This window comes from Aptenodytes patagonicus, chromosome 19 (assembly GCF_965638725.1).
Source record: "Aptenodytes patagonicus chromosome 19, bAptPat1.pri.cur, whole genome shotgun sequence".
NCBI classification, from domain to species: domain Eukaryota; kingdom Metazoa; phylum Chordata; class Aves; order Sphenisciformes; family Spheniscidae; genus Aptenodytes; species Aptenodytes patagonicus.
Genome location: NC_134967.1, coordinates 2,824,123 through 2,850,087, shown reverse-complemented (window position 1 = coordinate 2,850,087; position 25,965 = coordinate 2,824,123). Strand labels below are relative to the sequence as shown.

General features: G+C 57.4%; 2 protein-coding genes across 14 annotated transcripts in view; both read left to right on the top strand.

Annotated features, from left to right (window-relative positions):
* Positions 1-1,336, top strand: part of KAZN (kazrin, periplakin interacting protein) — a 246,363-nt gene extending 245,027 nt beyond the window's left edge. For all 4 annotated transcript variants that reach the window (XM_076355910.1, XM_076355909.1, XM_076355912.1 and 1 more), the window contains one exon: positions 298-1,336. In XM_076355910.1, the coding sequence (XP_076212025.1) occupies positions 298-465 (168 nt within the window). In that variant the 3' untranslated portion in view covers positions 466-1,336. The remainder of the gene's footprint in view (positions 1-297) is intronic.
* A 6,830-nt stretch (positions 1,337-8,166) lies between these two features.
* On the top strand, positions 8,167-22,717 carry TMEM51 (transmembrane protein 51). 10 transcript variants are annotated; one of them, XM_076356210.1, is made up of 4 exons: positions 8,167-8,192; positions 8,351-8,445; positions 19,652-20,109; positions 21,485-22,717. In XM_076356210.1, the coding sequence occupies exons 3-4, from the start codon at positions 19,769-19,771 to the stop codon at positions 21,894-21,896; spliced, it is 753 nt and encodes a 250-aa protein (XP_076212325.1). In that variant the 5' UTR covers positions 8,167-8,192; positions 8,351-8,445; positions 19,652-19,768; the 3' UTR covers positions 21,897-22,717. The 10 variants fall into 10 exon arrangements, with proteins under 10 accessions (XP_076212325.1, XP_076212323.1, XP_076212329.1 ...); XM_076356208.1 differs by lacking the exons at positions 8,167-8,192; positions 8,351-8,445 and adding an exon at positions 10,364-10,400; XM_076356214.1 differs by lacking the exons at positions 8,167-8,192; positions 8,351-8,445 and adding an exon at positions 11,649-11,744.
* Positions 22,718-25,965: the final 3,248 nt, after the last annotated feature.

The following is a 25,965-nucleotide window of genomic DNA, read 5'->3' as shown; positions in this document are numbered from 1 at the left end:
GTCTCGAGTTTTGTAAGGCAGAGCCTAGATCAGATTATTCTTCTGTATTTGACCCTAAAACGGCGGGGTATTCAAGCACGCCGTGGACAGACCCTTGCTCTGACCATCCTTACGTTACCTGGAGCTGAAATCCTGAGCTGGTTGAATTCGGAAGCCAAAATCCCTCAACATTGCTTCGGACCTGGACCCGAATATTTTTCGGGACCTGGACCCTGTGGTCCGTCGTCCCCGGCGTGGGGCTGGGGGGGGTTGAATGAAAAGCTCGGTGGCCAAGCTCGTGTCCTCTCCCCCCCGCAGTCTCTAGAGGACCTGGAAGACCAAAAACGGAAAAAGAAGAAAGAGAAGATGGGCTTCGGCTCCATCTCCAGGGTGTTCGCCCGGGGGAAGCAGCGCAAGTCCCTCGACCCCGGCCTCTTCGACGGTACGGCCCCTGACTACTACATCGAGGAGGACGCGGACTGGTGACCCCCCGGCGCCGGGTGAGCGCCGGGAGCTTCTCCCCGGCCTCGCCGTCGCCCGTGTACATACTCCCACCCCAACCCCGCCTGTGGACGTGTTACCTGTTGTCTTGGGAGCGATGCAGCTGTGTCGTAACTTCAGTTTTTACCCTTTTTTTGTGTTTGGTTTTTTTTTTTCCCCCATACCGGTAACTCCTTTGATGTCGCTTCAGTTTGTCGGTTTGGGTTGGCTTTGTTTTTTTTTTTGTTGGTTGTTTTTTTGTTTTCTTTCCTCCTTCTTTTGACGAAACTTGAAACTTGAAGGACTGCTGTGTCTCTGTAAATACCAGAAATATTGTGCACTTTGTGCTTGTGACGTCTCTTGTCCGAAACCGCTGTTTTCCGGAGCCCGGCCCGCGGGATGTCCTCGCTCGGGGACGAAGGACCTGCCCAGCTGAGGGACCTTCGAGAGAAAACACACACACGCAAAAAAAAAAAAAAGGAAAAAAAGAAAAAAAAAAAATCTCGTTCGCTGTGATGTCTTCCTGGCCAAACCCCGCGGAGGCGACACGGGCTGGTTGTGACGCCTGCCAGTCTGGAAATAAGTGTTTTAACGTTCCTTTTTAGTTGTTTTAATTTATTTGCACAAACCCAGAGGAGCTATTCTAACTAAATTATTGCAGAAGTTTTGGGATTTTTATATTTTTCCACGTCGGTTGGGATGGGGCGGGGAGGAGGAAGGGTGTGTTTGTACTGTACTGTCCTGGGAAGCTGCTGCCGGCCGGCGGGGGGGGCCCGGAGCCCCGGACCCCTGCCCCGGACCCCCGCCCCGGGCTCCCTCGGCCCGGCGGCTGCAGAATGCCGCAGGAGCACTTAACGCCTTGGAAAACACAAACCTAAATAATTGCTGGGAAATCAGACCGGGGGGGTGGGGGGTGGGGGGTGGGAAGCTGGTGGGAGCTTTGCCCGCGTTTTTTCCCCGCATTTAGGGGGCTCGCCCTTTGCTTGGAGTAAAATTTGGGGGATCCGGCATGAGCTGGGAGGAGGGGAAAGGCGATATCCTGAGATATCCCCGTATCCCGAGACGTCGCCCGGCCGGGGCCGGCCACCCCGCTCCCATTTGGGGTGTTATTGCTGTCGGGGGGGGGGGGGGCAGGGAAATCGGTACGAGTCCCCGCCGGGGAGGTTTTTCTGGCACCGGGGCGATTTTTAAGCGCAGGTGGAGCTTGTGCTTCCAAATCCCCTGGAAATGCCCCAAAACCACCCCCCCGGTGCGGCGGCCGCTTCCCCTCTCCACTAACACGCACCGCGCTCTGCTTATGCCAAGATAAGTACCTTATGCTTTAATGCTTACGATATAATTTTAAGCTCTTAAAAATGTATTAAGATTTATTTAATGATGCTGTAATAGTGTATTATTTTTCTTAATTCCGATACGCGCGCCCTGGTTGAAAAAGGGGTATTTTGTCTTAAATCACCGAACTAAACCGCCGATGCCCTTGCGCTGTGTATTCCTGCTAACGGGATGATGCGGAGAGGCCCCGGGGGGTGGCAGGGCAGGGATTACCCCGTGCCATCTTTCTCTGCAGAGAAACGTTTTTATACGTTTTGTTGGGGGGTTTGTTTCGGTTTGGTTTTTGTTTTTTGTTTTTGTTTTTTTGTTCTCCTTGCGTTTTTATAATTTAAACTATAAGCCACCGGAACAGATGAGCAATCTCCTTGTTATCGAGTAGTTTCCTTTGCATTTCAGCTTTTTTGTAAATTAGGAAATAATTCTAAAAATTACTAAGAGGATGATTTATTTAAGAGAACTTCGATAAATAGCATATGAATTATGGGTAACATTAGATTTAACTTTTCCCCACGTGAGTGGGGGAGAATCCTTGAAGGCATGGATGCAAATATAAAATTATAAAAGATCTAAATAAAGCTTATTTTAAAGTACAGATGAACTCCACGTGATTTAATTGCTTGCCTGATGGAGATCCTGGGCTGACACCGGCGGTGGCACGTGGGCATCGCTGTCGTGGCACCGGGCACAAGCCACCCGGGTGCGCAGGGCAGGGTGAATGTCACCCCTGCCCTGGCTGCCGTGTGAATCGGGGGTCCCCGGGGTGATGGGGGGGGGGTGCAGGTGGGATGCAGGAGAAGGCTGCATCCTTGGACTGGCTCTTTCCCACAACCCGCTGCCGGCCGAGCGCTTGCACCTGGACACGGCACCGCTGGCAGGAGGCTGGGGCCGTCGGTGCATCCGTACAAAATGGGGATTTAAGGTAAGCGAAGATTTGGGAATGTTGGGGGCACAGCCAGGAGATGTCCCCCTCGGATACGGAAGATGTAATGCCAAGAAAAGCAGCTGGGACAGAGAAACGAGAAGTTTTTGTGCTTTAGATAAACGATCGTTAATAATTTACGGATGGATAAATTATTATTAATTATTTACGGACGGTGTTTGTCACTCGTAGGGTTGCGCCAGCACTTCCAGCGGGGCCTGACGCTGTTTTGGGGTTGCGGCTGTGTTCGCAGGCCGGAGCGAAGCGGAGGACGGGCGTGCTGGAGGCGAGGGCTGCGGGCGCGTGGCTTGTGGGTGCAGCGGAGCCGGGGCGGCTGGTGCCACAGTTTGATGGTGGTGGCATCCCTGGGGGAGAGCGGACGGCGGGGTCGGGCTGGGAAAGCATCCCCCGGATCCGCTCTCTGCAGTTGGAGCCACTCGAGGTACTCCAGCTCCAACTGACGGGGGGGGGTGGTGGAGAAAGACCATTTCAGACAAGACCTGCAATGCTTTTCTGGTTTTCAAAACCATCATGAGGGTGGAGATGAGGAGATATGCCTTTTTTTTTTTTTTTTTTCTTTTCTTTTTTTTAACAGAAACATCCTTCTGGGTTTGTGAGCGGCTGCAGAGCAGGTAAGAGCCACCACAGTCTGAAATGGGGAGAGTTTGAGCGCAAAAAAAAAAAAAGCAGCCATCTAACTATATAGCTCTGTCACCTGAAGCTGTAATACAGTATTAATGGGAATTAAACATTGCATTAAAGTGTAACTACTGAGAGTGGCAGAGATAAGCTAGGTGCAGACCGTGGCGGGGTTTGCTGCCCTTGGAGCGTTTCCCTGCAAATATTTGTTTCTGCCCTTCGCCTGCAGCGTGCAAGGGACGGAGTGCGGGTGCTCGCCCACCCCAGCCGTGGTTTTAAAAGCTCCGGGTGCCCTTCGGCAGTTGGGAGCGCGGCAGAGCTGTGGGTGCAACGCCGGTCCTGGCATGGCTTCTGCTGCTTGCCGGTTGTAGCAGACGCCTGTTCCTGTGCTGCGGGGACCACGCCGGGTGTCCTGGGCCATCGCCCGTCCCTGGGGAGGGTGAAACGGGTGTCGTCTTCTGCACCGGAGCTTGTTACAGCCAGGGTGAGTGGAGTGGGGCTTGTTCCCTGCAGTCCGTGGGTGATGTTCTGGGCTGAGGGGGGGTCTCCTTGGTGGCTTCATCCCCCGCCGACCTGCATTTCCCTGGCAGCAGAGGGCAGGCACGCCAGGGCTGCAGGAGCCTGTCCCCGCTGCATCCCCGCTGCATGGCTGCTGCATCCTCCTTGCACGTCGGCCGTGTCCCCTCTGCGGCCCTGCCGCAGCGTGCTGCGATGCTGCCATCGTGTGAGCAGTCCCCGAGCCGCATCCAGGCCTCCTGCCCACTGCGGTGCCTCCGGCCGGGAGCGTTGCAGCCGCCCCGGGAAATGCAGGGGACACCGCAGCCGTCCCGGTGACCCTTGCGCCCGCTGTGGCTCCCAGCTGCCGCGTCGCCAAAGGCTTGTGTGACAAGTTGACTTCTGTTGCCCAAAGTCAACGAAACCCCCCCGCAGCGCTCCTGGCTGAAAGTAAGTATTGCCCGTGCCTCAAAGATGAAGAAAGCAGCCAAATAAGTGCAACGCGAGGTAGTATTTAAGACCAGGGTGTGTTTATTTTAGGTCTGACTCGCGGGGTTTGTGCACGTCGCACCGATAACACCACCGTTGTTGTGCAGACGGAGTCACGACCGTGTTTCCCCGGTGAGGACTTTAGACCGAGAAAGGAAAATACCTTATCGCCGCTCCATGCCGGGGCACGAGGTGTTGCGCCTGGACAGCCGGGGTGCCCTGCAGAGGGGGGCACCTGGGGACCGCTGCGCTCCTTTAGCGGCGTGTAAGCAAGCCATGCTGGTCCTGGCATTGTCTCTGGGCGACGTTAACAACCGAAGCCGTGTTTACCCGTCGCGCCACAGCCGTGCACTAATAACCTGTAGATCAGGAGCGGGTTTGAGAGGTTGCAGCAGGGAAGCAGGGGTGAGTCCTGGGGAGGTTTCCTGCCTTGGCACTGACTCACCCCATCACTTTAGGCGGGTGATCTCACCCCCCCGGGACTTATTTTTTGCGTTAAAGAGCTAAACCTGTGTATGTTAAATAGCTGAATAAATTGTCAGGACGGTTGGTGGGTTTTGAGACATGGTCAGTCACAGACTGTGGGTGATGGGGGCCACGAATGGTGGCATCTCCCCAAACGCTGGTGTCAAGGGCTGCCGCTGGGGCTACCGATTTATTGCTCGGGATCGCTGAAAATTTGGAAATGTCCCTGTTGTTTATTCCCCCGTTTTCCGTGTTTTCTTTGAAGGTGTCTTCTACTCTTGCTGCTTTGTGTGTACGAAGCCGATGCTGGAAATGCCTTTCTGAGTCCTTGCCTGCACAGCCCAGGGGACGTGGCAGTACCCGAAAGCATCCCTCACTGCAGGCATCCCACGTGGCCTTTGGGATCATTCTGCTCTGCCGCGCGAGCGTTGTCCCTGCAACTGTCCCCCACTTCAGCCCCAACATGATGAAGCCATGAGCACCGGCAGCGGCGTAGACTGGGTTGCTCTGCTCCATCCGACCGGGACACTGGAGCTGTGATTAGGCCCTGTACCCAGGAATAAGGTTTCCTTGGAGTCTCATCATCGCTGGTGAGTGATTTCCCGGCATTTTCCCTTTCCCAGGCACAAGCCATCGCTTGCCGTCTGCTCCTAGTTCTGCAGAGCTACGTTAAACTTCTGCTCAGCCCTTTTAAATATCCAGCCACACGACACCACCCTACGGCTCTTCTCTTCCAGCCCTGTTAGCCTCAAGCCCTGGATCTCCTATTCCCAAGCCCTCTCTCGTCCTGATCAAGCCACTCGCTTCCCAATGGTACGACCCGGGACACAGAAGCCCCAAGCAAAATGAAGAAGTTCCTCAACCCCACTGGCAGCGAGGGGGGGGGGGGGGTTTCTCCTGCCCAGCCAAGCTGCGCTTTGATGCCCAAGCCAGAGCATCACAGACGAGATGCAGCAGCCCCCAGACCAGCGCCAGGAGGAAGCTGCGGGTTACTTATTCTTCTTATCATTAATACAGCAGCTTTACTTATGCTGTTTTCCAGGTTGCAGACGTGCGCGTGGCAGACGGTGACCTGGCGCGGCAGTTAGACTGGTTGTACCGGAACCGCCGTCCTCTACGCTGCGTCCCGGCAGCCCCCGGGGACGCCCGCTGCCTGCACCACCTCGGAAGCCCAGTCCCGGCGTGAAGGGCGGTGCAGAGGCAGAGCTGGCTCCTCGCCTCGCCGGGGAGATGCCGGCAGGTCGCATCCTTCCACCGAAGATTGTGCCGAGCAGGAGCGTGTGGAAATGCTTCCTGGGCTGCTGCTTTTCCTCGTTTTTCCCACTTGCACGGCAGGTTCCCAGCCTGCAGCCTTGGCAGGGGCTCTCTAAATCCAGGGTATAGATACCGAGGCACGGGGAAGAGAGATACCAGTATAGACCAGCGCTTGTGGGCTGGGAACTGGGATCTGAGCCCTCAGCTGGGCAGGGAGCCCATCCCAGAGCAAGGCTGGGATGGACTTTCATCTCAGGGGCAAAGCCGGGGCTCTGCTGTGCTCCACGTCCCCACGGGAAACGTCGGGAAAAGTATCCTGGGCTGGAGCGCGGGGCCGGGAATTTGGGGCCAGGCTCCGACTGGGAGCAGGTGGCTGCGGCACGGCCGCCGAAGCCGGCTTGCCAGTGCAGATGGCTGCGGCGTGGCTGCTCCCCAGGCAGATGGTGTGCCTGGCAAACATTGTGCTCGTGTTTACCCATGCGCCGGCAGCGGCGGCGAGCGAGGAGCCGGGCGCTTCGGGTTGTCAGTGCTGGGGAAGGGGCTGGATGCGGCCCCCGAGGGCAGGTTTGCATGCAGCATGTCGGGACTCGCCACCGCAGGGGCTTTTACCCCCAATCAGTGCAACGGGACTGCACCAGCCCTCGCTTCACGTGAGCGTTACGACGATTAATTAGCGCAGCAGGGGAGGGATCGTTTAATCGGTACTCGGGCTGCCCCAGGCCCCCCCTGTTTTGTTTTCCTGGGCCCGTTGCTGGTGTAGCTTTGCAGGCCTTGTACAGAAATTCCCCTTCCCCGTTGCCAGCAGCTGGCGACCTGCTTCTCATGGAGGGGGGTGCGAGTGCCCGGAACAAGACTGTCCCCCAGCCCGGGGGCGGGGGGGAATCAAACCTTCCCCCTCCCGAAAGGCTGTGCTGTCAAGGGAGAGGGGGGGCTCAGGGGTTGTGGGACTGGGGAGACGGAGGGAGTAGAAACCTGAGCATCCTCCCCAGCCCCAGATGTGTTGTATTTCTGGTGCTAATTAACTGTAAAAAATAACTCTCTGTATTAATATACACACGCAATCTGGTGGCTCTGCTGACCTGACTCAAATGGATGGGCTTTTCCTCTTTCAGAACAAGCCATCTGGCTGCAGGTATCACCCGGAGCAGTGGTTTTTGGCTCGCTGTTGGGAAGGTTTGGAGGAATTCCGGGACACGGCTGCGCTCTGGGCTGGGCTTTGCAGTGGTGATTTTAATGTACGTGTTAAGCACCTTCCTTTGAGCAGAAAAAAGCAGGGGAAAACTGCTGGTGACCGATTTCTGCCACTAACGCAGGGTAACATGAGTCCCTGGCATCTCCAGCAAGGACCAGGGCATCAAATGCCCCCTCTGAAAGGCCCTTTTGTTGCCTACTGGTGGCTCCCAGTGGGTCTCCTGTTTCCTCCTTAGTGTTCCTGTGCAGGCAAAGTCTTTATCCCACATATTTGGCTGGATAAACACCCTGGAGAGGTACCAGCCCACCCCGGACCGGGCAGTGAGTGTTAGCAAGGGGAGGATTCGAGCTGCCCTCAGGTAAACACCCACGCCAGGATGGCTACTATAGCTAGAAAGCCAAATGAGCCTAAGAAATGCATGTAAATGCATTAGCCCACAGCAATGTGCATGGCAGAGAAGGCAGGTGCATTAGCAGCCGTCCAGGCTCTGCCCTCCGAGGGGTGCGAGCGAGCCCCCTTAATTTAAGGATGGGCAAACCAGTCTGAGTCAGCATCTCGAGGGGAGAGGAGAAAGAAATCTGCTCCAAAGGGAACAACTGAGCGAAGGGAGAGCTGAAATGGCTCGAACATGTCGACGCAGAAACATGCGGCTGCCACCGGCTCACCCGGTCCTGCTGCCGCGGAAAAGGCCGTTTCTGGCCGATATTCAGCTTTGCAGAGCGGGAACACGAGGAGCCGCTTTATGAATTGTCCCCTCTGTGCTCGCGGTCTCCAGGGCCCCTCTGCAGGGTGGGTGACCTTGCTCTGGCTCGGGCTGGGCTCTCCCCATGCAGGATCAGTGACAGTCACTGTAAAAGTGCATTTTCCCCCCCCTTTCTGGCAGCTAACCTGCAGAGAAGACAATTTCCTGCTATAGCTACCGACTGATGGAGCTGCTCGAGACGACAGGTTTGTGTTTGATATGGAAAGGTGCTGTGGGGAGGGGAAGGAGTGGGGGGAATTTGCCTCAGTGGGTGGCCAAGCCTGAAAATGCAAAACAATCCGTACGAGGAAAAAAAACCCCATATGCAGAGATATTTAGTAATTTATTTATTTATTTTTAATAGCACAGCTCTTGAAATTGGCCTTTGATTAGAGAAGGAAGGTATCGTGAGCGGGGAAGGGCAGCGCTGCCGTGTACTGGGAGGAGGAGCCGGGGCAGGTGAGTCAGTGGAAAATATCATCGGCTCCGTGCGGGATTGTGCTGGTAGGGAGAGATTTGGGAAACGGGGGTTTCTACCCGGCGTCCCGAGCACAGGTGCCCCCGAGGCACGGCTGCGGCACGCTGACTCACGCGAGGGGATGTGACAAAGTTGTGTTGGGTTCGTGATGGCTTTTGCCTTCGCAAGGACTTGCAGGGCTTAAGGGACAGGAAAAAGGGCAGTCGCTTGTCCAGCGAGTGTAGCAATGCTGCTTTTTCACTCGTGGTTGGGGAAAACCCGCCCTGAGCGTCATCTCCAACAGAATTTGAGTCCTGTGAGAAAGGCCTGCAAAAACGCAAGTCCCAGTTGCTGCTGGGATGGCAGCCGGGGAGAGGCGACACTGGACACGGCATTAATGACGGTGGGGTTTGCCAAAACCCAGCTACAGCCTGTGCCGACGCCCAGCCTCCGGCTGCACCCGCTGTGCCACTGCTTAGGGAGCGTGCTCCCAATTTTGTAATTATTGTACGTATATTGCATGGAAAGATTGTTCAGTCGCATCGCAGATATGCATGGAAATGTGCAGAGGTTCCCCGCTCCCACACCCCAGAGCAACCCATGACCCCGCACGTAACTGCGGCTGTTAATTGTTCGTTGGTAACGTCCTACCAAAGGGGGGGGGCAGGAGCCGGCGGGTGGGTCCCTGTGGTTCAGCCTGGAAACCACGGGACTGTCTGGCTACGAGGCCAAAGCACACGGCCAGCAGCCCCGGTGAGGGCCGTACCCGGAACGGCTCTTCCCGGTGAGCGGGTGATTAACTGGGAGTGTTTACAGAGGGCAGCAACCCGATAAAAAAAAACCGCTTTCCAGGCTTGTTGGGAACACAAGCCCGGCTTTGTGGGGATGTTGGCTTTGCCCTGTTGAACGGAGCGATGAGCCCGAGCGGTTGTGGTTCCTCAAAATGGAGCAAACAGTGCTCGGAACTGCTCGTTTGAGGAAAGGCTCTGCTCGTCGGTACGAGCCAGTTTCATAACGCGGATCCCTTGCAAGCTGGTTTTTAAACTAGAAATGGGGGCTGTGATGCTTGGAGCACTGCGCGGACCCTGCTTGGAGTGGGTGACGCAACCCGCGGCCCCAGCCGTGACCCAGGCCTGGGACGAGGGGCGGAAAAACATCTAATTTTTATATATTGCATGATGGATTGTAGGAATTGCAGGAAGTAACTGCTGCAGGCGCAGCCTCCGGGTGCAGGGACCCCCGGGAAGCAGGCAGGCTGGAGTTCCCCCCCCTTCACACCCGGCTGCACAACTAGCATGGGAAAAGGAAGAAATTTTGCTTAGTGGCCCCCATAGCACATCCCTTTCCTGACTAAGCTCGTTGTTGCTGGAAGCACAGACCTTCTGGAGAAGGGGAACCAAAATCAGCCTGTGCAGTTCCCCCCGACTTTCTGAGAACTTTTAGATAGTACCGAAAGAAACCACAGCCCTGGAGAGGGGACGGAGGAGAGCGTGTCAGTGACGCTCAGGATCAGCCCGGCCAGGCTAATGCGATGTAAAGGGCTTCCAGGAGAGCAAATCCCCCTCTGCCTCCTCTCGGGTCAGGTCTGCGTGGCCGTGTGCGGTCTGTAATTGCCCAGAGCCGGGTAAGAGCCGGGTAAGATGAGCGGCTGGAAACGCTTGCGAAGGAGGAGAGGAGGGGAGAGCCTGCCTGCGCCCCGGAGCCTGCCTGCCTGCCCGCCCGCCCGGCCCGGGGGTCTCCGCTGCTTTTAGGTGTCTCCCTGCTTCTGTTCCTCTCCGTTCTCCCGGTTTCCAGCGCCGGTTCCCGCTGCTGGTGGGCCGGAGCCGGGGAGAGCTGCCCCGGGCCGCCCCGCCGCCGGGGCCGGGCCCTGCAAGCGCCGCCCCGGGAGGGGAGGGGAGGGGAGGGGAGGGGAGGACGGACCGGACCGGGAGGGATCAGCCGCCGCCGCCGCCGGGAGGTACGTGGGGCCGGGCCGGGCCGGGGGCGGCGGGACCCCCCCCCCCCCCCCCCCCGCCCCGGGAAGGGACGGGCCGGGGCTGGGACCCACCGGAGCGCTGGGACCCACCGCGCCCGGGCAGGGCGGCGGGGAGCCGGGGCGGGCTGGGCTCGGTCCCGCCTGTGCCGGGGATCGGGACCGGGAGGGGGGTCGGAACCAGGACTGGGTCGGGCTGGGCTCGGTCCCGCGGTGCCCGGGGCGGGGAACGGGACCGGGTCAGGCTTAGAGCCGGGGCAAGGGGACTCGGACCCGGGGGCCGGGGGGCCGGGACCCGCTTGGGTTTAGTCCTGCAGTGCTCACGCCTGGCTGGGCCCCCAGCACCGGGGCAGCTTGCTGGGGCTGGGACCTTCCTGGCGTGGGGGGGGGGGGCACGGGGTCTCTGAGAGGAGCAAGGAGCTCTGGCCGGAGCTCAGAAAGGTGAAACCGGCCGTGGGGAGGCTGCGGGGGGGGAAACATCCCCAAACCAGGGTGTGGGCGAGCGGGCACTATAGGGTTGGGGCGTCGGGGTTTGGGGAGCGGCGGTGTCACGGGGGTCCGTCCCTGCTGTCACCCGTTCGTGACACGTGGGCTCGGGGCACCTCGTCGGCCCCTGCGGGTACCGGGGTGGCCTTCCTAAGAGCGGGGAAAAGAGTAGCCGTCCTTTCGGGAAGGATCAGCTCAGTGTCGAGAGAAGGGGAGGGTGTGAGGTGAGCCCCCCACCGAACCCACCAGTGTCTTTGCGGCTGGTTCCCACGGATGGCAGCGTGGCAGGGCAGTCACGTATCACGAGCCCATTACTCAAAGACGTCAGTCACCGGGAAGGGGCAAGGGACGGTGTGTGCGTGAGTCTGTTTGGAAAGCAAACAAAGACAAAGGGAAGGAAACCTGTGCAGGGCAGGTCTGTGCTGGGCGGTTTATGAACTGAACGCCAGTCAGCGGGGTTTCAGTTTTTCTTATCGTGTCATTACTGCAAAAGAAAGAGTGGCTGGGAGCTTTAAAGGGCTCCGGCAAATCTGCAAACGTCTCCTAAGTGTCGCTTTAAAAAGAAATCCCACCGTGACAGCAAGTCGGGAACTGCGGCGGGTGTTTTGCAGCTGGTGAAGCCATGGCCCCCAGCGTGTGGTTAGTCACCCTAAGTGCGTGCCAGGTTGGCGCACCCTCCTACACCGTGGTTTTGGGATATGGGCCGTGACAGTCACGATTGTTTTAGGAAGCTCCTATCTCTGCCTGATGCAATGATTAAATCCTGTATTGTCTTGACGGGCATGGGAAGAACCGCCACATCCTTGGGTTTGGAAGGCAAGGTTGGGTAGCAAACCCCGTCAGGTGGGTGTTTCTTGGGGGGCTGTGAGTTCCAGTAGCCCGGTGCTGGCGGCTGGGAGGGGAGGAAGCCTGGAGGTGATGTGGTGGGGGCGAGCATCTCTGAGCGGGGCATAGCTGGGTTTGTTGGGAAGCACGGCTGCGTGAGCGGACATCAGCAGTTCTGTGAGCACGTCCCGTGTGAGATGAGCTGCCCTCGGCTTTGCGTGGTGGAGCCTGGGCGAGATGAAGCTGCACCAGGAGGTGTGGTCCGGGCTTTCAGCTAACAGGCTCCAGCTGCTGGTGGGTTTTCAAGGCTCCTTAAAGCTCCTCCGGCGCAGGCCTTGGCCGGTGCTCGGTGGGATGCAGCAGCATTGCGTCGCTCTGTGATGTAGCTGAGCATCCTGCAGCCGTCCAAGGCCCTGGACGTCTCGGTGTGACTGCCAGAAAGGGAAACCTCCCAGGTGGCAGTGAGGAATGTGTGGGTGTGGGGAAGTTGAACCCAGCACTCAACCGAAATGACTCGGAAGTATGTGAGATGCCTTTGATTTTATCTGTGGGTAATTACACAGGTGGGAAAATCCTCGGGAAGGGAAGTGCCTGGGGAAGGAGGAATGTTTGGCTGCCGGTGCCCTGAAGATAGCTGAGTGTCGGTGACGCTCAGCGTAGCTCGGCGCCGTGGTGGTGCCGTAAGGCGCTGCCGGCAGCCACGCTCCCATGGAGATGCCAGGAGGCCAGGGCCGGGCAGGGCTGTCTGCCGGTGCTCCTGGCCGGAGCCCTGGAGGAGGGATCCCTCTGGCAGCCCAACATGCCTGTCTCCCAAACGTGTTTCTTGTTCCAGCTTATTTCTTAGGCAGAAACTGGTGTCGAGGCTCTGCCGAAGCAGCTGAAAGTATCCTGTGTGAGCTGTGCAGGTAGCGTGCAGCGGCATAATCCCCTGGCAAACCTTCATCCCTATCAAAATACCTGTGCCCGACTGGCTAAACACTGCTGCTTTGTGCCTGGCCGCCGCGCGTCGCTTGGCTGCCCAGCCAGCTCCCTCCCTCCCCCTGCATCGCCCGTCTCTCCCTTTCTGCCCCGTTGGCTCCTCTCTGCCGTCTGCAGCAGGTTTTGTTTGTGGGTTGTGCTCGTTGGAGAAGGCTGTTTGAAAAGTGCCGGGAGAGGCGATGCTGTGTCGGGGCGCAGCAAGATGAAGGACGTTGCTGAAAATCCGGGCTGAGGATGAGGAAGGTGGCATTGGCGAGGCCGATGGCAGCGTGGCATCCCGGGTTAGTGGCTTGCAGTGAGAGGAGCTCTGGGGAGGGGAGATAAGGCTCCGGAGACTCCCGTGGTGTGACAGGAGCTGCTTAAAGCACCCCAGGAGGGCTGGGAAGTGCTCCGAAGCAGCGGGAATGCCAGATTTGGCTTTGGAAGATATCAGAAGGGCAGATGGATAATGTCTACAAGTGCTGAAAGGCTCCGGAGGAGAGCGTGTTATCTGGCACAGAGATGGGGCGAGGTCACAGACCAAAAACCCTGGGAAGGCTGCTGGGAAGAATGGCTTTATCTCCGGCAGGAAACAGCAGATTAGGAAAACTTAAAAAAAAAAAAAAAAACAAAAAACCAAACACGAAGGTGCAAAGTGGAGTCAAAAGGAAAGCAGGAAGGAGGCAAAGTCAAAGCGCTGGGATTTTCCCAGGCTGGCGTACTTTCCCAGGCCTGGGTTCACAGGGTAGGCTGGCAATTCAAGTCCCTTTTCCAGCCCAAAGAGAGGCAAACGCCCCAAACCCCCCACCTCTGGTTTAGCAGAGCCTGGCCGGGAGGTGTTTGGCTGGCACCAGGGACGTGTGCGAGCCAGGCTCAGGAAAAGCCACGGGATGCAGCTCACACAGCGGGCTGGGACACGGCGAGGGATCACCGACCTCCGGCGCTGCTGTGAGTTCGTGCCGGCGCGGTCTCAGTGGCTGCGGCAGCATTATTCCCGGGAATAAATGGCAATGTCCTTAAATATAAATTTAAAAGGACTCTTGATCTGAGTCCATTACTGGTTTGCAGCAAGCGCTGCTCTGATGGCCGTAATGAAATTACGGGGAGCAAAAGAGTCCGGAAGGCAGTTTTCCATACCTCGATGGCAAAGTTCAAGCTGATGGCAAAGTTCAAGCTAATGGCTGGCCGCTGCGCAGTGATGATTAAGGCTCGGTAGATACGGTTACCGTGGCTTGTGTGATCTGTGCCAGCTCTTAAACCGGTGGCGGGCGATCGCCTGCCTGTGTCCGGAGTTACGAAGGATGCAGTGGCGATGGCAGATGCCTTCAGCTGGGGAAGTGCCAGGCGCCGTGTTGTGCGAATGGGGTGTTTTGCGAGCCCCGTCGCTGTTATTCTGCAGCCGTCAGCGTGGCTGCGGCGGCCACGGCAGCCAGCCGGGTGGATTGCAGCATCCTGAGCCCGGGAGTGGGCCGGGCAGCCTTTGCTTTCCCGTGACACCCTTGTTTTGCAGGAAGGCGCAGCGCCGGGGGGGCCCTGGGCTCCCCTCCGGGGTGGGCTGGAGCCAGACCGGGATGGGGGGGAGCGCCTTGTGCAGAGTTTTAAGGAAACACTGCTGCTCGCCTGGTGCTGTCTGCAAGAGTGCAATTGAGGAGGAGTTGTTAAAAATAAAAATAAAATAAAAAAAGATGCTAAAATAGCTCTTAAAACGTCTGTAGGGAACGCAAAGAGCAAAGAATGTGGGTGCATTCCTGTGCACTCTTGGCAGGAAGCATAAGCAGCAAAATGTGGAAAAGCCCTGATAGTCTGCACGGGGCTGTCCCTCCAGGTCTCTGTGTTGCCTGGTGAGATGCTCTAAAATGGGCTGGATATTAGTCCAAATGAACAGGAATTGGCCAAATCAGCAGCAACGCTGCTTTTCCCAGCTCAGCTGGATATCTCTGGGTATTTCTCTCGCCACTTTCCCCGCTGGGGCAGGGGAATTCCCCGCATCCCCTGAGCTGCATCTGGCCAGAAACGTCCCTGCTGCTGGGGCAGGTGTAATGCGGGCGGCAGAAGGGCCAAAAATAAAAAAAGAGAAAATATTGCCCAAGTCCCGACCTGTTGGTTTTCTGACTCGGCGTGGAGTTTTGTCTTGCTGGTGGGTTGAAGCCTCGTGTAACAAGGGCTCCGCGCAAGGTTCCTGCCGCTGCAAGAGTGAGCTTGTGCGGATGTGCTGCCGTCGCCAATTAGCAGGGAAGGTGGTTAATGAGAAGGCTGTCTGGGCGTAAGCATGAAGATGAAGGTAGCGCCTTGCGTACTGATGCTGCTGCAGAGGAGCTAATGTGGGGCCGTCTGTCCCCTGGAGCTGGGGCCGGGCAGAGAGGTGAAGCCCAGCCTGGCTCAGTGTCACCCCTACCTCATCTCACCCGACCCGGGGCTGGGGCCAAACCCCCTGGGACTTCCAGCCCCATCTCCAGAAGGTGTAAAGCTCTCTGGAAATGCCCGCGCACGAGCAACTCATCTCCGGTGTCGAGGATTGCTGTTGAAAGGAGCTGGAGGAACTCGTGGCTGTAACTTGGGAAGGGGTGGATGCCGAACCGCCGCCAGCCCTGGGAGCAGCTTGGGCAGAGGGTGAGCTGTGGCTCCGGTTATCCGATGTAAGCTAACATGCGGTGGGCTCTAGGCTCTTCGGATGTTTGGAGAACAGATTTATTTTCCCCAAAAACTTTCAGGAAAATTAGTCTCGTGTTTTACGACTGGTGCTGGAGTTGCACGCTGGTTTTTGGAGGCAGGCTCCAAGGGGACGTGTCGCTCCGTGGCGGCGTGCTGCGAGCCGTGCCCTTCCGGGCGAGGAAGCTCTGGAGCTCAGTGCGAGCGAGCTCATCCCGTGCCCTGTGACTGCATCGGGGCTTGACCCATTCCCCGAACTGCAGACTCATCTCTCGTGATGCCATGACAAAGGTGTTGCTGTTGGAGTGTGAGCGGGAAGGTGATGTCACGGGAGGGGAAAATCCCAAAGGTTGCAGAGGGCAGAGGAGCGTGGGTGCTGCCGTGGGCAGCGATGGATGTCGTGCTTCTTCGTGAGTCACCCCAGCGGGGTTGGTGTTTCACCGGCAGCACCGAGATGTGGAGTTCAATCCGGGGCTGACTCCGTCAGGGGGGTCTGTGTCCCCGTGGTGGGACCGTTGTTGCGGAGGGCTGGTCTCTCCTGCGGAGGGGAAGATGCTAATCTGCTGCTGCCCCACCTGCACGCCCGCGCCAAAAGCCTTTGGGGTGCGTCCAGGTGTGTTGATGTGTGGTGCTCGAGAAAGGGTTTATCCCAAGTCCTCCCATGCCGAATTAACAGTCGGAAGTGTCCCAAGAGAAGTCGCAAAGCATCCCTTGGCCCTGGCAGCCTGCGGGGAGCCGGCGAGAAGTGCAGGAAGCCCGGCCGAGCGCGGGGGAGGCGCGGGTGCCCCCAGCTTTGCAGCCGCGCCGGTGGAGTTTAATGATTCAGAGATCCTGGTGTAAATCATTGCCAGCGCAGCGCAGGGCCGCAGGCGTGCGTGGGATGGGGACAAAGGTGGGTCTGGCTGCAGGGAAGACCCCGTGCCACAGGTGGAGGGAAGAGGACGCGGGCAGGCAGGGGCTGGAGGAGGGCTGGAGCGCTCGGCCACCACTCGCCCGCTTGATGGAGGGGTGAGGTTGGCAACGGGAGCCCCGGCTCTGCGGCGCCAGCGAGCTGGGGGGGGCGAGAAGAGAGGCGGGCTCACCTGACATGGTGTAAGGACGGTGCATAAGGGTCGGGTGCTCGGGGCTTTGCACAGCAGGAGAGTGCTCTGGAGTGGTTTCAGTAAACAAATCGGGGGAAATTATGGAGGAAAAATCCCTCGAGGATTATTAACCCGGTGCAACCACAGAGCAGGGAAGTTCTCCGTTGCTGGACTGGGGAGGACGGCACTGTACGTGTGTTGCTCCGCACAGTCTGCTCGGGACGGCCGCAGTAGATGCCACCTTGGAGATGGAGTACCGGCCACAGCGAGATTTTTGGGGCGAGTCAGTGGTTGGTTTGGGGCTTCCCTGAACCCTCAAGTTGTGGCATGCTTTCACCGTGCTGACCGATGTCCGTCTCGGCGGGGCTGCCCCTGCTGCTCCAGACAGCACCAGGGACGCTGGACCCGAGACAGAGATAGCAGCAGCTCCCTTCTCTGGCCGCTGACGTCAGGGCATCAGGGTTATTGCTAAAGCAGTGATAGGAGTGCGCTCTGGAAAGCCAAAAGAAGAGCTAATTCAATGGAGAGGCAGACTTGTATGTCAAGTGTCCTGCTTTAATCTGATTTGCCTGGGCTGCAGGGCAGCACAGCGAGGGATCTGTGTAAAACTTTCAGGCACAGAGATGATGTAGAAGCTTAAATCCTGCCCGCTTCCAGGGGTGAGGTGCCCAAGGGAAGCCAGAGAGATCGGGAATGGGCACGGAGGTTTAGACATCACGGGTAAATGTTACCAGCCCTGCATGTTTTCTGTGCTCACCGTGTGTGCAGCGCGACTTCCCTGCCCCAAAGCCATCACAGCAGTTTGCAAGTGAAATCTCGGCTGGCCGATGTCTGTTTGTGAAATGCCTTACCAAATAGCACGGAGATGGGAGCTCATTTGGATAAACATGTAAGGAAAAACCCAACAGCCGCCCATACGGCCAAGTTTGGAAAACCCAAAATGAGAAGCAGGGGTGCTGATAAATCAGAGCCTCGGTGGTCCTCACCACAGGCTTGGGCATCACCAGCGCGGCCGGGAGCGGGGACTGATGCAGCAGAGGGTGGACGAAGGAAGAGGACATATGGTGCAATTTGCCTTGTGCGTGATTTTATGAGCCTGCGCGGTGCAGCGAGCGTGCGGTGAGTTTGCATTGCAGACCCTCTCCGGAGCAGAGGGGGCTCTTTGGCAAGCGTGGGATGTAGACAGTGCTCTACACAGCCATCGCTCCCCCCCCCCAGCGCGCTCAGTGCCCCGCTGGCAGGGGCAAGCAGGCAGAGAGGAAAGACTTTGTGCAGGAGGGCAGAGGCCGCTCCTGGGACCGGCAGTGGCAGGCTCGGAAGCGCTCAGGTAGGGTGGGCTGCCGAGTTGTGATTGCTCTCGGGACGCTGGTGAGGACCTTCTGGATGTAGCGTTTGCCGCATCCTCAGCAGCTGCTTGCTAGGACCGAATTAAAGCTGGGGACAGGGGATGCCTTCCCCAAGGGGCAGACGGCGCTGCACGGCAGCAGCCCGGCGCTGGCTTTGGCAGCAGGGCTGGGCACGGCGCTGAGCCGTGCCGCGGGGAACAGCAGGCTTGCCCCTGCCTGCCTGCCTGCCAGCAGCTCCCGTCGGGCAGGGCTCGGCAGCTCGTGTTCGCCCGATAACCCCGGACAGGCCGCGGGAGCGAAGACTTTGCCCTACCCGGATCTGCAACAACCCGATGCAGGGCCAGGGCTGTGTCTAATGCGGCTGGGACATCCCTCGGTGAGCCTCTGAAGTGGTGCTGGGGCGCAGATGATGAGTGGGCTGTGATGGGGAAGTTGCTCCTCTCCCTCTCCCTCTCCCTCTCCCTCTCCCTCTCCCTCTCCCTCTCCCTCTCCCTCTCCCTCTCCCTCTCCCTCTCCCTCTCCCTCTCCCTCTCCCTCTCCCTCTCCCTCTCCCTCTCCTCTCGCTTGCGTGTCTTCTCCTGCAAGCGGCTGGAGCTGGTCTGTTTTCTGGGAATGCTGGTATTATTCTGGCCCTTGACCCTGTGAACTAGGCTTGCACTCAAGCTAAACAAGCAAACGTGAAGCTTGGGACCATCGAACTGGATGGCCGTGCTGAAGGGTGAGGGCATATATGGAGACAGCACGCAGCAGCGGCATTTCCGAGGACAACTTCTAGCACAAACAAACATCGAGAAGCCAAAGCTGGGGAGGAAAGAATATCCTGGCGCGTTCGCGTAGCTGCATGTGGGTTTTGGCACATGCATAAAACTGGGAGGCTGCAAAGGAGGCTGCTGCAAGGCTCGCTCGGGTGGAGGCGGGGGAGCTTTGCTGCAGGGATCCGACTTACTCGCCCGTGGCTTGCAGGAAGGGGTTGCACTCGCAGCTGCCATCTTCGCAAGCCGAGGTCAGGGAGGCGAGCGGCCAGGAGATGCGGTTCCGTGTGTTTAGTTTTGGAAAGCAAAATGGTCCTGGCGACTCAGAAAACGCAGACGTTCAGTCGAGGCGGTGGAGGAAGAGTTCCCACCCGTGGCCCGGCTTGTCGGGAACGGCAGCGCTCGGACGGCCCCGAGCCTGCTGTGGTCAGCGGGATGCAGCCAGGGGACTCGCCACCAGCGTGTGTTACTCCGGAGCGGGCAAGCGCTGGCCAGAAGCAAGCCAGGGGCCGTACCGAGGGCTCGCTGTCGCAGCAGCCCTTGCCGGCAGCGGTCGGGGGAAGCTGCAGGCTTGGCTTGGCTGGGAGAGCGGCAGTTTTGCTTTCTCTTCTCCGGGCAGGGAGGCGTTGCAGGGCAGGCAGCCAGCGCCGCAAGCAGCCCTGCTCCATCTCGAACAGGGGGAAAAGAGAGGTTGTACAGCTAGAGATTTGTTTCTGAGCGGTTTCAGGTTAGTTTGCATTGACAACGGCTGTTTGTCTAAGGCAGCGCAGCTCCATAAAGCGGGGAGCATTTCTATAGGCAGTGAACTCTTTTTTTTTTTTTTTTTTGGTGGCATTTGTTTTGGTGCCGTGAAGAGGTCAGTTACGCTCCTAAGGATGGTTAATCGAAGCCCTTAGTAAACGTTAGTAATTTGGTTCTTTCCTAAGGTTGGTGGATTATTACAGCCGAGAAAGGAGCAGGCCGGCAACGATCCTGCTGCTGACTGCCGTGTTACGTCCTGACGTGCTCTCCGCAGGCGCGGTGGAATTAGATTTCCAGCATTAGTGGAATAAAACGATGTTATCGAGGCCACCGAAATGGTAGCTGCGTAGCCATTGCATCCCGCCGTGCACTAACCGTCGCTTTCCGTCTTTTCCCAGAGCTTGCCGCCTGCCATGGGAGGGGACCGCACGCATGTTAGCAGGCTTGCACCCCCCCCGACCCGAGCCGTGCTGTAAGGTGGGGGCAGCCCGGCCGGCCAGCCAGCAGCAGGAGCGATGGCCCAGTCTCGGGCCAACGGCTCGCACTACGCCCTGACGGCGATAGGGCTGGGGATGCTCGTCCTCGGCATCATCATGGCCGTCTGGAACCTCGTCCCCGGCTTCGGCCCCCCCGAAAAACCCTCCACCCACGCCGGGAACAGCAGCAAGCCCAACCACAGCACCGAAGGCATTTTGAAGAGCAAGACGTTCTCGGTGGCGTACGTGTTGGTGGGGGCGGGCGTGCTGCTGCTGCTGCTCTCCATCTGCTTGAATATCCGGGACAAGAAGAGGCAAAGCGAAGATATTACTTGCATGCAGCACGAAGCATCCGCAGAGCCCTCGCACCAGGAGGACAGGTGAGCCTTTTTGGGGAGAAAGGGAGCGGGATCGAGTGCAGGAATGAAACTAAGAGCTGTTATCCTTCCTCAAGGAGGTCAGAAGCACGGAGAGTAAGGCTGATAGCAGCATGTGCTAAAATAAAGGCAAGCATGTCTCATGGTTTAGGGTTCAAATATACTTTAGAGATCGGGAAGGAATGACTCCAGCTGTATTTATGGTGCTGTAGGTGAAAGGACGCGTTGTTTGTGTGTAAGCTGGGGCCTAGATGGAGCCGTGGCCAAGCCAGCGTTGCTGAGACGTGCCACTCCTGGCTTTGCCAGTACACAAGCAGCATGCTGAGAGGTGACGCTGGGAGCAGCGGTTAACGGTTAATGCAGAAGAGCGGGATTGCTGCTGCAAGCCGGGCGAGGGGCTGCGGAGGGAGAGGAGCAGGAGATGTAGGACGTGCTGTCTCGCTGGGTGCAGCCGGAGGTGCCAAGCAGCCTTTCAGCTGCGGCTGCAGCAGCGTAGGCAGCGGCTGGAAATGGAGTTTAGACCCGGTGAAAGTCTGCAGGGCTCTCTTGGTTGCTCGGGGAACTCCAACGAGCAGAGCAAAGGCTGCTTCCGCAGCAGGCACGGCCTGAACAAACACAGGGCGCAGGAGAAGTCCCCGGCCGTCTTGGCAGTGCCGGGAATCGGCGTGGTCCCCGGCACGGGCTGTGCCTGTGCAGAGAGAGGCAGGGGGGACGTTGGGACAATGTGGGGTGTGAGGTAGCAGGAGGAGACGATGGCTCTGCTGGCTGCTGCCTAGGGAATGCTGCAGGGGAGAGCTGCCATCGGTGACTGCGGAGAATTACTGTGTGCAGATCCACCCAGAAAACTGTTTTTTCCGATTAGATTGTAAAGGTAACTTCATAATGCAAAAGAAATGCCAAGTGTATGCGTGCAGGCTACGTGCAAGTACCTGTGGCATAGATGGTAATGTATTGCAGGGCCGAATCTCTTTGCAGAAAAACTCAAGGTAGATACCCAACCCAAAAGACATCCGAACGGCAAAGAGAGGGGCGATGTCCCTTTCAAATGTATTTTGACTGGTTGTCGAGAGGGGAGGAGAGAAATCAGTTTTCTGCTGGGGGAAGAAATCACTGCTGTGCAATAGAAAAAGAGGTTTTGTGGGCAAAGAAAGTGATGATCAAAGACAGACGTATGTCACAAGGAAATAAAAAGGTGTCTGAATATAGGTAGGGCTGTGATCTGTTCCGTCAAACAAAAAGGAACTGGTGTATAATGTAGAAGGGCAAATAATTTGTTAAGGTTTTGAGGGGGGGTGGTTTTATTCTCTCCTCTCCATCCCCTACTCACAGTGAAGCTGAAATGATGTGCTACTGATAGCCTTAATTTTTCCCCCTCTAGTCAAGAAGAGGACGAAGATGCCTCTTCCCAGTACTACGTTCCCAGCTACGAGGAGGTGATGAACGTGGGCTACTCTGAGCCCAGAGACTCGGACAGGAGCAACAGGATCAGTGTCTCCCTGCCCTCCTACGAATCGCTGACGGGGCTCGACGAAAGCACCCAGCCGCCGGGAGCCGCCGGCGCAGAGCCCGGCATGGAGCGGCAGCCCGGCCGGCACAGCTCACGCCTGAGCAAGCGCCTGAAGCCGCTGAAGGTCCGGAGGATCAAGTCGGAGAAGCTGCACCTGAAGGATATCAGGCTAAACCTCACGGAGGGGAACAGCACCGCCCCTATCACGATAGAGCCGCTGACCCCTCCGCCCAAGTACGAGGAGATCCAGGACAAAGTGCCAGACAGCCAGCAAATGACTTAAAAAAGAGGAATCTGTGATGCTGCTGGGGTTTTGGGGGGGTTTGTTTGGGTTTTTTTAACACACCCCCGCCCCCCCCCACTAAGAGGGGCTCGGTCTGTGGGTGCAGAAACGGTCAGGGCTCCCTGGAAGCTGCGATGTGGAGGACACGATGGGCGCGTAGTGGTGCAGCACGGGGGCAGGACAAGCTTTCCCCAGGATGGGGGTTTTACAAAAGACCATGGGGAAAGAAACCTGAATGCCAGTAGGTCTGCTGCTCTGAAGGAAATGAAGGCTGGAAGTACCAAAAGTGTAATTTGTGGTGTTTTACATAAGGAGCACCCAATATATCTTCTCACCTCCTCTCCCCCTTGACCCCAGCAAGACTTTTCCAAGCCACCAAACTGATACTGAACAAGGATTTTTGGTGGAAAAGGGAAACGTTCCTTTTTTTTTTCTTTTTTTCCATGTCTTTTCTTTCTGAGTAAGGGAAACCACGCTGCCAGAGTAGCACTGCAGCTTTCCCCCGCTCCCTTCTGGGCTTGGGATGGTGGCCCCGGGGTGGCACAGAACCCAGCTCCTGCCAAGGTCTGTGCTTGCTGGTGGGAAGTGGGATGAAACGGGCCCTGTGCTCCTCGGGGAGAGGATGGATTTCTTGCCTCGGTTGTTTTCTCTGTTGTGTTTTGTGCTCTGATGCGAAGGGACGGGTCTGATTGAGGCAAGTGGATAAACCCAGGGGGTTGGGAGCCGTCTGAGTGCACCGCTGCCGGGAGGTGTGCAGGGTGAAACGATTGCTGAGCATGCCGTGTGAGCAGACCTGTTCCAAATAAATATTTTGTACGTTGTGTTTGTGTGTGCGTGTGCACTCGTGCATGGTTGGCCCTTCCCAAGATTTGCAAGCTGGAGCGGCATAAAAGCAGTCAGCTTTTATAGGGGGGGTGCAGCTCCACGGGCATCCCCAGCCGCGTGCTGCCTCCCGGGCTGCCAGCAAAGCTATCGACAACGGTCGTCAGCATGTTCGGCCACGGGCTCCCTCGAATGGTCTGAATTTTGACGGTGTGGGCAGAGAGCAGAATCTCCCATGAATTTGTAGCGGAGGTCGGCGTGGCCAATCTGTGGCCCTCTGCCTCTGGGCTGCCGAGACGGATGTGGCTTTGTTGGTATCGATGTGGGTAAGGACCATGCGACAGAGGCTGACTTGGCAATACGGTTGATAATAAGGTACGAGAGGGGAGTGCAAGTGACCGAAACGAAGACAAAGAAGAGGTGCCGGTCCAAATCCATGTGACAGTTTATCTTGTCAGTTATTATTTCATATTGCGTCTCGTAATTTCTGTTGTTGTATCACAGGAGTTTCACTTTGCTGTGCCCCAAGGCGTGATCTCAGATGGGCAAAATAACATCATTAAATAAGGGACTCCCTTACTGAAGAGAAGGAAAAAAAATAGTAGAAGAATATAGCCCAGATTGAGGGATGTGGGGTGGGGGGTCCCATGTGGTTCTTGTTGCGGGGTTGGAAAGGTGGTGCAGCTCCTTGGAAGTTGTCTCCCAGGCGCGTGTGCCCCTGAGAGCCTGCCCGCAGCGGGAGGCAAGGCATGAAGTCCTCTCTCCCTGGTGAAGAAACACAACCCTAACAGTTGTCTTAGAAAATCTGGGTAAATATTGGGTTAATAAAGCGAAGCCTCTTGTCTGAGCAGTTGGGAGTTGAAGTTTCATGGAGCTTCTTTACCAGAAAGTCCCACTTAATGAACCAGATTGGCGAAAGCAGGATCTTTCCCAATGTCTCATGTAGGAAAAGAGCTGAAAAAATGACGTAAAGTGGAGTGACTGCAGTGAAACGGGCTGTGACTAATGTAGTAATTATGCGAAAAATGCCCAAATGGCTAATGAGCATCTGCGGCTACTTGCATACTCGCCCTCTGACGGTATGTGGAAAGCAGAGGGAGATGTGGGACGCTGAGAAGTGCGAGTGCTGCCAGACCTGTGACCATCGCTGTCCTAGGACGGCTCCTAGGCATGGATGGATGTCCTAGGATGGCATCCTAGGGTGGCTGTGTGAAATTGAGGTGGCACTGTAATATATTGTAAGAGAACAGTTATTCCTGAAGGTGAGTATGATGGAGATGTTTTTCCCAGGTAAGACACGCTGGTAGGTGAGAAATCGGGATGTGTTTCCCCATGCAGTTTTTAAGATTGCACGTATGTTCCAGCGTCTCTGGAAGGTAACTCGTGTTCAATGGCAACTCACCAAGATGTGCAGACCTGTTATTAATGCGACTGAGGAAGCCTGGTGATTGTTAGTTTTAAAAAGCATCGCCGCCAGCGCTGGACTGGGGCTGGAAAACCTCGGCTGCTGCGTTTAGCGCAAAGCCCTTGCGAGGAAAGGGAGGGACGAAAACGCTGGCGGTGGGGGGCCAGCACCGGGGTATGTGCTGAAGTACTGCTCTCGGGTTCCCAGCGGAGCGCTCCTCTGCAAAATCTGCTGCTTCTGCCTCCAAATTAAGCGTGATAAAATCTTGCAGGACTTGCTAGCTGTTCTCCTGTAGCAGTTTTTTGTTTGCAGGTGCCAGCGGTGTCCGGCAAGCCGGGGGTGACGAACGGCCATGGCACAGCTTGACCGTGCCCCCCCCCCCCCCCCCCCCGGGTCAGTAGAGCGGCCCCTTTGTCCGGGGTTGGCATTCAGGTCCTGCCAAGCATCGGAGCAGCGCTGGGAATAGCGGGGAACCTTTGTTTGCAGGTTATTTGTAGATGGGCAATTTATTTTCGGGGGGAAGCGCTGTGGTTTCGCGTGCGTGCATCTGAACTGATTTGCCCTTGACTTGCAGCCCGGCGGGGCAACAGCCGCTCTCGCAGCACAATGCCCGCTCCTGCTGTCTGGGTGCCTGCGAGTTTGGCCAAAGGGCGAATTCGTGCTCCGCTTCCTATGTGTTTTGGCTGGGTGATGTGGGAATTTCTCACCCGTGGGAGCGGGTACTGGGCCAAAAAGCGATCTTGGGGTTTGCTGTTAACAAAAATGCAAGGCTTAGGCTCGTTTCCAGCAGGCCTGGGCAGCTTATCAAAAGGATTATAGTCGTGTTGTATATGGCACAACACTGGGGTTGAGGGAAATGCTGTGGTTTGGGGCGATATAGGGCTGCCGCGCTTCCCTCCTTCCCAAAACCCATGGGGGGATGCGGGTGCTCAGGCTGCGCCCAGCTCACCAAACCACCCGCCTCCAGCCAGTCAACGGCACCCGCAGCCGTGCTTGAAAGACGCGCTAACAAAATTCGGAAGGCAACGCAGGGAAAGGCATGGGAATTAGCAGAGCGCAGTGGCGGGAACCCGCACTAATTAGGGGTTGTCATCTGGGGTGCCGTTTGCCAGCGGCGAAGGGGAGACGGGTTTGGATGGCAGCGGGGCGGGAGGTCGGGGTCGGGTGCTTGGATGGGGGGAAAAGAGGCTCAAGTGTCACCGGCGAGGCCAGACCGGAGGCTGCCCGGCGGGGTGTTGGTGGCGGGTGTGTTATTTTCCCTTTTTCTGCTGAAAAAGGGCGCGTGGCAGCCTGAGACGAAGGCACGTTGAAGGAGAAGCGTGCCGATGGGTGACAGCGTCCCCATCACCAGGCGGCAACGTTTATCCACTTGTCTGAGGCTGCGAGACCTGTTTGTGCGTGCGTGCACGGTATTAAATAAAAAATAAGTAATAAAGGGGGAAAAATGTTCACCGGCAGCTTGCACGGCCCCCCCCCCGCCCCGTGAGGTTTTTTTTGATACGTGGGGAAATGTTCCTCTGTGTGTCACCCGCTGGCAAGGAGAGCTGCGGCCGGCGCGGAGCTGTGTTGTGCTTCCGGGCCAGTTGCTTGGGAAAAGGAGAAGGGGGGGGGGGGGGGGGGGGAAAAAGGGCAAAACAAAGAGAAAAACACACCCAGGAGGGCGGCAGCGGGCTCCGGCGTGGCCAGGGTTTCCAAGGCTACTTGTGAGGCTGCGGCCGCGCTGCCGGCCGGGGCAGAGCCACGTTTGGGTTGATTTTGTGCAATTTCTAGCGCAGGAGTTGGTCAAGACTTTCTTGGCTCAGTTGTGTGTGTGGGGGGGGATGGGGGATTATTAAATGAATA